The sequence below is a fragment of the Amphibalanus amphitrite genome, unplaced genomic scaffold (assembly GCF_019059575.1).
Source record: "Amphibalanus amphitrite isolate SeventyFive unplaced genomic scaffold, NRLGWU_Aamphi_draft 001249F_arrow, whole genome shotgun sequence".
In the NCBI taxonomy this organism is placed as follows: domain Eukaryota; kingdom Metazoa; phylum Arthropoda; class Thecostraca; order Balanomorpha; family Balanidae; genus Amphibalanus; species Amphibalanus amphitrite.
This window is the reverse complement of record NW_024882742.1, coordinates 122666-132573: the sequence shown is the minus strand read 5'-3', so window position 1 is coordinate 132573 and position 9908 is coordinate 122666. Positions and strand designations below refer to the sequence as shown.

At 56.8% G+C, this 9908-nt stretch overlaps 1 protein-coding gene across 1 annotated transcript in view; it reads left to right on the top strand.

Annotated features, from left to right (window-relative positions):
• Positions 1-708: 708 nt before the first annotated feature.
• LOC122371484 (NADPH oxidase 5-like) overlaps positions 709-9908 on the top strand; it is a 43798-nt gene continuing 34598 nt past the window's right edge. Inside the window, exon 1 of the mRNA XM_043347836.1 lies at positions 709-917. Within this exon, the coding sequence (XP_043203771.1) occupies positions 886-917 (32 nt within the window). The 5' untranslated portion in view covers positions 709-885. The remainder of the gene's footprint in view (positions 918-9908) is intronic.

The window sequence follows — 9908 nt, the reverse complement described above, 5'->3', positions numbered from 1 at the left end:
GGGTCAAATTTGCATCATGCTGCATGCGGCGCGTGCCGAAGAAACGCTCTAGGAAATAAGTGTCGGCTTTTTCCGCCCTGCCTCAGCATGTTTGCCGTATCCAAAGGACATCTGCGGATGTGAATTGGGGAGTGTTTTTGGTGGCGGCTTTCAACGCCGCCGCTGCGGTCGTATCTCAAACACAGTCGGCCGGTGCCCTTTGTGAGTTGATCTGGTGACCTGTGGCCTCGCGCGATGACCTACAAACCCTTCAAGAGTCGAACCTGTACCGATCTAACCCCTCCACCACCCGGCACGCCTCGAATACCTCGGTAACCGCCGTACGTGAGATCGAAATGTATCGGCTCGTTCGGTTCGACTGAACGCCCCAAATTATCGCTAATTATGTGGCCGGGTGAAAATCGGAACCGGTGTACGTCTCACGGAGTGAAGTGCCTTCACTTGGTGACGTCATTGGTGACAAGTCGTCGGTTCCGACGGTTCGTCGGAACGTCGGCGTCCACCGACGGCGGGTTCGGCGACCGGCGCGGGGTCGCTGCGCAGTGCCCTGACCCGTGACTGACCGGTGACCGCGCCGGGACGCGGCCGCGGCCTTGGCGGCGCGACACGGAGAGCGAAAGTATGACGTCACACGGCGGGCCAGTGACGTCACCGGCGGCGGCTGCGGCGATGTGCCGGCGCGGAGGAGGCGGCGGCGCCGGCAGAGTGGTGCCGACGGCCGCCGACGCTGCTCGTGCCGACCGGCTGCTCTGTCTGACCGGGGGCGCTGGACGGGGTGCAGACGGATGCGGCTCGGGGTCCTGCCAGTGCCGCTGTCTGTGGGTGCTGTGCTGCCGCCGCCGACGGCGACGGACCGACGCGGGACGGCGGAGCCCACTGGCAGACATGGAGCAGGCGAAAGTCGCCCCTCAACACCGGTGAGTTTCACTTTCGGTGCGATGGTGTCGGCCGCGGGCTGCGCTGGATGGGATAGGCTCGGGCACGGGTTTATAGAGTCATGAATTGGACAGCAGTGAGAGGGACCCAACGGGGCGTCCTGTCGGCTGCAGTCCTTGGATCGCTCCCACCTCACACGGTCCGTCATCTCGTCCTGATGTAACGCCGTCTTCATCACGGCAGCGTCACAAAAACTGGAGCGGCACAGTTACGACACCGCATGCTCATCTGCGTTTTCACAAGCACGCCGGTAAAAAGGTGCCGCCGGGCTCTCTGTTCGCCGCGGAAATCATGGATCGATCCGTCTGGCCTACATTGTCGGGTAAAAACGGCTCATCGGCCCGACCCGAGTAACCGGTCACTCCGGGAAACAGCTGAGACCCCCCCCCTCCCCCCGCGAACTGGACTATGGTGGGGTTGGAGATATGGGTAAAAGCCCCGTGGTGACCGGTATTCTTCAGTCAAACTCATTACGATAATGTTTCACTTTTACAACGGCTGTCACGATCGGTGCGCCAGTTTCCAGCCCGGCACGATCGAATCACGATCGTGCCAGTCCCGGTAAAGCACGGCCCTGTCAGGTTTGATACGGTCAGTACGTCATCCACGTTGACAGCATTAACTGGGCGGCCAGCTGGCTGCAAATGCCGTGCTGAGGAACAAGGACTGCGATTGGATCTCGGTCCAGTGAAGAACAAGGTCGGGCAAGGCCGGTCGGCGTCCTTCAGCCGGTGAGGAGGCCACGATCGCACCGTCATCAGCGCCCGGCAAAAACCATCCTTGTCACCAAATCAGGCCCAAACAGGGGGCTGGAATTTGAACTTACTTGCTCGACATTTCGCAGTGACGTCTGGTTTACTGAAGCACAATGAAGAATTGTGTCGCATCGTTCATAACCTAGATCATAACTAATTGATTTTTGATGTGGTGTGCACGGATGCACAGTTGCTTGTGTACGTATTGTTTTTTTTCGTCTTGAAATTGGCGCTGTTCTGTGGAACGTGTGACTATGAGGAATGAATTAGAAAGCCTGGATGGACACAGCACGTGCGCTGTGCACCGGCACCAGCGCTGCGCCTCTGTTGTTTCGAACTCGAGCTCGCCGTGAGTGAAACGCGAGCCCGGTCTGTGAACCGGAGAGGAGGTGCCGGCCGCTGACGCAAACCTGCAGCGTGACGTAACGCGGTCAGCGCGACTGATCTCAGCTGGTGGTCAGACGCTGAGCTGACTTCCGCCGGGAAGAGAGGCCATGTGGCCAGGAACAAGAAGTGGGGAGAGAAAGAAAACAAAAGAACAACGTTGGAAAAACGTCCCTTATTGTGAAGCAAGGTAGCGAGCAGACTAGGAAATAAACAGTCAGACATGATCGCAATAATTTCACACACAAACACGAGTGTTATTTCACGCTTTTTGCTGTTAAATGAACAGCAAATTGTCCATTGGACTGCTGCGTGCTTCAAACCAGCGATTGGACGATACCCTCCAATTCATGTCAGATTAGACGATCGTCAGGTCATCGGGTCAACCAGCGCGGCGGCCTCGTACCGTGCGCGCTCCACCGCGGCATTGCCAGCTTTGACCGCAGACCTCGCCCGCTCCCATCGTTCCGGGTGCTATCTTTGGTCCCATTTCCACTGGCAATCGCCTCCCCAGCTGACGGGGAGGGGAGGGCGGTGGCTGCTAGCTGGGGTGGCTAAAACGGGCGCTGCGCCGCCACCCCGGCCCCAGGTGTGGCGCAGGGTGCGGTCGTGCTTCTCCGACGGCTCCATCTATCTCCCTCTCTCCTCGCTCGCTTTACTCTCCCTTTCAGCCAGCCCGTCGCCCGCCTGGGCTTCCGCCGTGCGCACGTGCTCACTGCTCACCCTCGCACTCCGTGCCGCGTCTCCGGCATCATAAATGCGTGTGCGACACGCATACACGCCTGACGTGCCTCCGATCAATCCATCACCTTCTGTCGCTCATCTACCGCTCAGTAGCACCGGTATAATCCCTCGGTGAGATCGAAGGCGCCGTGCATTACCAGGCGCTCGGCGTGCCCCGGCCGCGAGCGGGTAGAGGCGTGCCGCGCACTTCTGAGTAGAAACTCGCCGTGTGGCGGGGAGAGCGGCTCGTATAAACCTGCCGGCGCGGCGCCCTGTATCGACATTGTTCGATGGATGACCGGGTTATTACCGCCGCGGGATCACAGAGACGAGCTGAACTTGCAGCACGTGTTCTGGTGGAGATTTGTCAGTTTTGAGTTTCTTTTGCGTGATTTACTCCCAGAGGAGAGGTAATGCTCAATTCGGTGAGCCGTTCTGTGGTCCGTTATATTGAGATCCAAGGAAATGATTAATAGGTATGTCATGCAAAAAGAAAGACAGAATGATGCTGAATTATACGGAATAATTCACTTTTATGGAGGTGTAAAAGTTAAAGCTGTCTTCGTTGCGGAAAGCATGTCATTACAAGTGAACGGAAACTTCCGTGGGAAATCCGGAACCCCGCCCCAAAATAATGACAGCTGCATGCGGCTTTATCCTGTATCTGTCATAGTAAACTACTGGTAAACGGTAGTTGGAGCGAGTACTTGGTGTTTGATGTGCTGATGTTGATCACTGACCTGCCGATTAATTGCTCCGCGGACGAGGCTGACGCAACGTTACCAGATTAAAGCGGACATGACGGGACCCTTTTGTGACGAGGCAGTCAATCAGGGGCTCTGGTGCCGCTATTAGCCATCATGCAAAGGCGGCGGTAATGATATGGTTGGGTAGCAGTTCAACGTTTCATATATTTTTTAATGTAAGTCGATGAACCGTTTTAATAAGCCAACTCGTGCGCTGTCCGCGTGGCGGGACGCCACTGGCAATTTTTAAAGGAACTCGTCTTCCCTCATTTGGGCGCGGATTAGACCACGGTCATGCTCCTTAGCCATCCCAAGGTAAGAGTCGCAAGGTTACCAAAATGTTTGTGAGGCACACGGGCGTAGGAACGTCATGAAAAGTGGGTGGGCCACCCTGTCAAGGGGCCTCCTTTTCCAGGGGGCCTCCTATTTTCAGGGGCCTCCAACTTTTGCCTCGTTCTGCTGGCTGCTTTCAAGTATGACCTCCAAATCTAGCTTCTGAGATCGGGCAGATGTAGGTACCCAGGGGCGTAACCGCTTAAGCGAACAGTGCGGAAAGTCCGCACCATTTTTTAAACTTATTCCCCCTCCAATTTTTTTTTTTAGAATCTATTTGCCGCAAACGGCGCATGACCCCTGAAAACCCTAACACAAATGTCTTCCTCGTTTCCCAGGTGCCCCCATTAGCTTCATAGGCAGTAGGCACCCTCTTTGGCATATAAGCGCCCTATGATAGTCATCAGAGACATCCCTATATGCCCCACAGTCGCCCCGTTGTCGCATGCAATGTGCGCCGCTTATCATAGGCGTCCCTCTTTTATGGACACTTGAAGGCGCCTCTCTTTGCCATGCCGGCGCCCCTGTTTCTTATGAATGCACCCCATGGCATTGATCAATTGCATTGCAGACCTCTATTGCATGCGGACGCCCATATATGTAGGCCTCAGAGGCGCCCCTCTTTCGCATTGAGGCGCCCCTATGGGCTTCATAGGCGCCCCTCTATTGCACGTAGGTGCCCTTCTGTCTCAGAACCGCTCCCCTTTGGCATGCAGACGCCCATCTTTCGTACGGAGGAGCCGGCAGCCGCTCTGGTTCTTAGAGACGGCATGGTGCTCCCAGACGCAGATGGGGCTCTCGGAGTCGACAGTGTGGGACCTTCAGTCGCTGATGGGTGCCCGCCAGATGTGAACCCTCGGAGACGCCGGTATGGGGCCCTCACAGATGCCGCTATGTGGCCCTTAGAGACACCGGTGTGGAACCCTCAGATATTTCAGTGTGAAGCCCTTACAATTGCAGGTGTGGAGCTATGAATGCGCTGGCTTAAATCTCTCAGAGGCCGGTACATGGACATTAGAGCTCAGTGAGAGCTTGTGTGGTGCCTTCAGTGGCCTTGAGGAGCCGTTAGACATCAACATGGTGCTCTCAGGAGCCGGTGAGTCCTCAGAGTCACCGGTGTGGGGCCTTCAGAGCTCCGAGATACTGGTGTGGGGCCCTCAGATGTACCTATAGAGCCTTGAGATGCAGAGGTATGGTGGCCCACAGAGGCGCCGGTGTGGGGCCCCCAGAGCCACCGATATAGGGCCCTAAGAGACACTTGTATGACCCTCAAAGGCGCCGCTGTGTGGCGCTCATAAACACTGGTGTGGAGCCATCACAGGCGGGTGGAGCCGTTAGAGGCCGGAAAGGGCCCTTAGACGCCTACAAGGAGCCTTCAGAAGCCGGCGTGGCACCCTTATGGGGATAAGCGTGTCTACTTAGGAGCCCTTGAGGTGCTCTCATGAGCTCGGTGGGGCCCTACCGAACCGAAATATGGCCACGGCCAGTTGCCGCCGCATGGCTCTTCGGACTATCATTCTCAGGGGCCTCATCTGCCTAGTTTGAATAGAAGGGCCTCTCAGACCATCAGTCTCATGGGCCTCCTCTGGCTAGTATAAATAGAAGGGCCTGCGCCCTGCGCCTGTTAGACCATCAATCCTAGGGGCCTCCTCTGGTTAATACAAATAGAAGAGCCTCTCAGACCATTAATCTCAGGGGGCTCCTGTGGACAGTATAAATAAAAGGGCCTCTCAGACCATCAGTCTCGGGGGCCTCCCTAGAAAAGTGTAAATGTGGATAGAGGGCCCCCCTCAGATTCATTAGGAGTGGACCTCTCTGACTATCAGTCTCAGGGGCCTCTTGTGGCCAGTATGAACATAACAGCCTCTCAGACCATTAAGGGGATAAGCGTGTCTACTTAGGAGCCCTTGAGGTGCTCTCATGAGCTCGGTGGGGCCCTACCGAACCGAAATATGGCCACGGCCAGTTGCCGCCGCATGGCTCTTCGGACTATCATTCTCAGGGGCCTCATCTGCCTAGTTTGAATAGAAGGGCCTCTCAGACCATCAGTCTCATGGGCCTCCTCTGGCTAGTATAAATAGAAGGGCCTGCGCCCTGCGCCTGTTAGACCATCAATCCTAGGGGCCTCCTCTGGTTAATATAAATAGAAGAGCCTCTCAGACCATTAATCTCAGGGGGCTCCTGTGGACAGTATAAATAAAAGGGCCTCTCAGACCATCAGTCTCGGGGGCCTCCCTAGAAAAGTGTAAATGTGGATAGAGGGCCCCCTCAGATTCATTAGGAGTGGACCTCTCTGACTATCAGTCTCAGGGGCCTCTTGTGGCCAGTATGAACATAAGAGCCTCTCAGACCATCGGTCTCAGGGGCCTCTTCTGACTAGTGTGGATAGAGGGCCCTCCCAGACCACCGGTTTCAGGGGCCTCCAGTGGCCAGTTATATGAACAGAAGGGCCTCACAGCCATCGGCCTCGGGGGCCTCTTCTGACTGGTGTGAATATGAGGGTCTCTCATACCATCAGTCTCAGGGGCCTCCTCTGCCTAGTGTGAATATAAGGGCTTCCCAGGCCATCAGTCTCATGGGCCTCTTCTGCCTGGTGTGATTATAAGGGCCTCTCAGGTCATCAGTCTCAGGGGCCTCCTCTGACTACAGTGTAGACTGTAGATGGATAGGCCTCCCAGACCATCAGTCTCAGGGGCCTCTTCTGACTATTGAGGATAGAGGGGCCTCCTCTGACTAGTGAGGGTAGGGGGCCTCGGCTAGACCGCCAGTGTCAGGGGCCTATTCTGACTAGTGTGGATGGAGGGGCCTCCCAGACCACCAGTCTCAGACCTCTGACTAGCGGATAGAGGGGCCTCCCAGACCGCCAGTGTTAGGGGCCTCCCCAGACCAGTGTGGATATTGGGGCCTCCTCAGATCCACTAGGGCCTCTCAGGCCATCAGTCTCAGGGGCTTCGACTGCCAAGTATGAACAGAGGGCCTCCTTGGATCCATCACGGCCCCTTGGAGTCCGTGCGTGGGGATTCGTGGAACTTATTTTTACCGAGTTTGTTTATTCTGGAAGGTGACGACGTCCTCTCAAATCGAGACGAGGGGCCTCGAGTAAAAAGTGGGTGGGCCAAAACACATGGTTGGCCCCCCACCTCGAAAAGTGGGTGGGCACTTGCCCACCTGGCCCCCCCTGTTCCTCCTATGGTGAGGCATTCACCAGTCTCAGTACTGTAGGCTGGCCGGAACTATGAGCGCGTTTTTATACAGGATCCCAGCGTGTTGACCCGACCCTGGCGTCACACTTCTGAATCCAATCTCGATCTCCGGGAAAATGCGGCCGAAATACACACAACTCGCGGGCGGCAGTGCCGCATCCGGTATCCCATTCTCAGAGCTGAACGACCTGACCTTGACCGGGCTCGTGGCCTCTTTTGTACTTCTTTGATGAATACCGTCGCCGAGGCGCGGGCCATTCTGCACTGTCTGACAGGGGCGGTGGTAGCGCCCGGTGGCGCATTGAGGTCTCTGGGATCCCCTCTACCCCTCCCCCGCTCCCACTCCCCTCGGCCGGGCGGCGTCGGCCAACAATAGAGCGGTCGACATTCCCCGTCAGTCTGTCTCAGCTTCGACACTGCTTGTTCGGTTCAACCAATCTACCAGCGCGGAGCTGCGGAATCACGACGGGTCTAAGCGCAGCGCAAGTGGGGAGCGCACTTCATCCTTACATCCTCTGGAATAAGGATGAAGTGGAGGAACATAGGATTGGAGGTAATTCGAACCCGAAGTTTCATAGCTCCGCGGTCTGTGGAGTGACGAGCAATGCGACCGAGCAGAAGGCTGTGTGGTCTGCAGTCTGTGCGTCATTCACTCCCCTTCATACCAGCGCTGGTCATCGCCAGACACAGGAAATGCCATACTAACCGCCGATGCCAGGATGTCTGTGTCCGGTCACACCAGATCCGGCGGGCGGCAACTTCAGTGACCGCCCCCGTCCCGTCCCCGGCCCCGTCCCGTCCCCGGCGGCGCTGGGATGGTTCCAGCGCGGGGCTGCTCAGCCGCGTGCCGTGCTGGTCCGTCTGCTGCTCTGACCTGCCCCGGCGACAACAAACACAGCTCGCCGGGCAGACAGGCGCGCAGAGTTGTTTATTCTGCACGCGACTGGCGTGCGCCACTGGCATGGTAGTGGGTGGGGCGGCGGAGTGTCCTCCCTCCATTCCCTCTGGAGCATTGCATAGCGGATGGTCTCTTCAACCCAGCGTGGTTCCATAGCTCATGAGGCGACCGTCACCGTGTCACAGTCGCGGAAATGGCCACCCTTCCGACACTGCGAGGCGTGTTTCACAACGGTCGGCGCCGGCGTGCATCAGCACTGTAGTGTGGCTGGCACACAGGACTGAACCGTGACGCATGGCGCAATGAGCCCCCTCCCCTCCCCCAGACGCCCGCGCTCTACCGTTGGTAGAGTACGGAGTGTGGACGGTAGAGCGGATCTGTCACAGTAGCACACAGCTGGTCCCTAGTGACCTGTGATTTGTGTGCCGCACAGACGCCCTGTGCTGTGGGGAGGATGACAGAAGTCGGCCGAACTAACAGACCGCCTGCCGCCCTCCCCTCCCCGGCGGAGGGGGTGATGAAAAACACGCCAGACGGCGGTGGCGGCTCGCTGCAATGTTTTGAAGGCAGGCGGTGATTGACGCAGGTCGGTCTTCCTCGGGAGATGGATGGGATGGCACGGTTGCTTGGCTGGTGGTCTCAGGTGATAGATAACGCTCACACGCTGTGTGCTGACTACTGAGTCTGCAAGTGCATTGAGTCCGGTAGGCTCAGGTCACACAGGTCATGACCTGGCCGAATGTCAGCGTGATCTGCCAATAATGGCACAGTGGTCATGAGCTTCTGTTGGGTTTGGACGGTAGGCGACGGACGCTGACAAACGCTGGCTGGTCAATGGTCATCCAAACTGGCCAGACTGTGACGATAGGCGCCTCATGTCTGCCCGTGCCGCCTAACAAAGTGTGAAAACTGCGATCCCGGTTTGAAAATTCAGGACGTTTTCTTTATGTTATGGTACGTGACTCATGGACAAAAGCACTGCCTCCAAACGTCGGGCCTCTTGACCGCTACCGTTTGTACTCATCAAATAAATATGACCGAACCCCTCTCTTCATACATCATATCCCTCGCCGCCACCTCAACACTCGATACACCATCGGCCCGTCTCATTCACCAGCCAAACAATGGCGGTCGTCAGTGATGACAGGTGGCTCTAACGAACCTTGCGAGCTGTATGGAGCTAAGAGGGCGCGTGGCTGGTCAGTAGCCACTGTGCATCTGCAAACGGGACGGCACGACTCTTCATGGCCCGCACCGTGACCGGGTTGCCAGAACCGGTTCTGAGAGGGAAGGCAAGGTCCCGCCGAGGGTTGTTCGTTCGGGGACAGGGAGACGCGGCCTCAAACTGCATTGGTAGATCTGTGCCATGAGGTATTCCGGTCCGTGGGGAAGGCATTTGTGTTTGTTTGAGAAAGTGGCTGAGGTATGAAAGTCATGACCATGGTTTTCTAAGCAAACTGTGCCGATCATTATACCCAAGGTGATTTGGGTGTCATCTGAATTGATTGGAATTTAGAGCGTCGTCAAACTGATGACCCTCTAGCGGCTTCGTGATCAGTTTGGATATATCGGTATGACGCCTCTCGTCCCCTCCAATTGGCCCTTGTCACGGAGAGCCATATTATCTTGTGACGGGGCCGTCCCTCCCCTCGCCCCGCTGCTCCGTGCCTCCCCGCTGCGTTCTGAAGAGTTTCGTCATTGCTGGCCCGAATATGGGGCGCGGTGTCGGCACTGACCGCCAGACCTGCCACCGCCCACACCCGTGGGTGTCGCTGCTACCGGAGGGCACGTAACACGAACAATTCTCGTCACCGTTCATTACTCAATGCTCTGGCTCATAGCAAGTCAGATAATTAACAGAGTTCGTCAGGCGACTGTGACCTGTCGATCTAGTTTGTTCGGTGTTACGTAAAGTCAGTAACTCTCATTA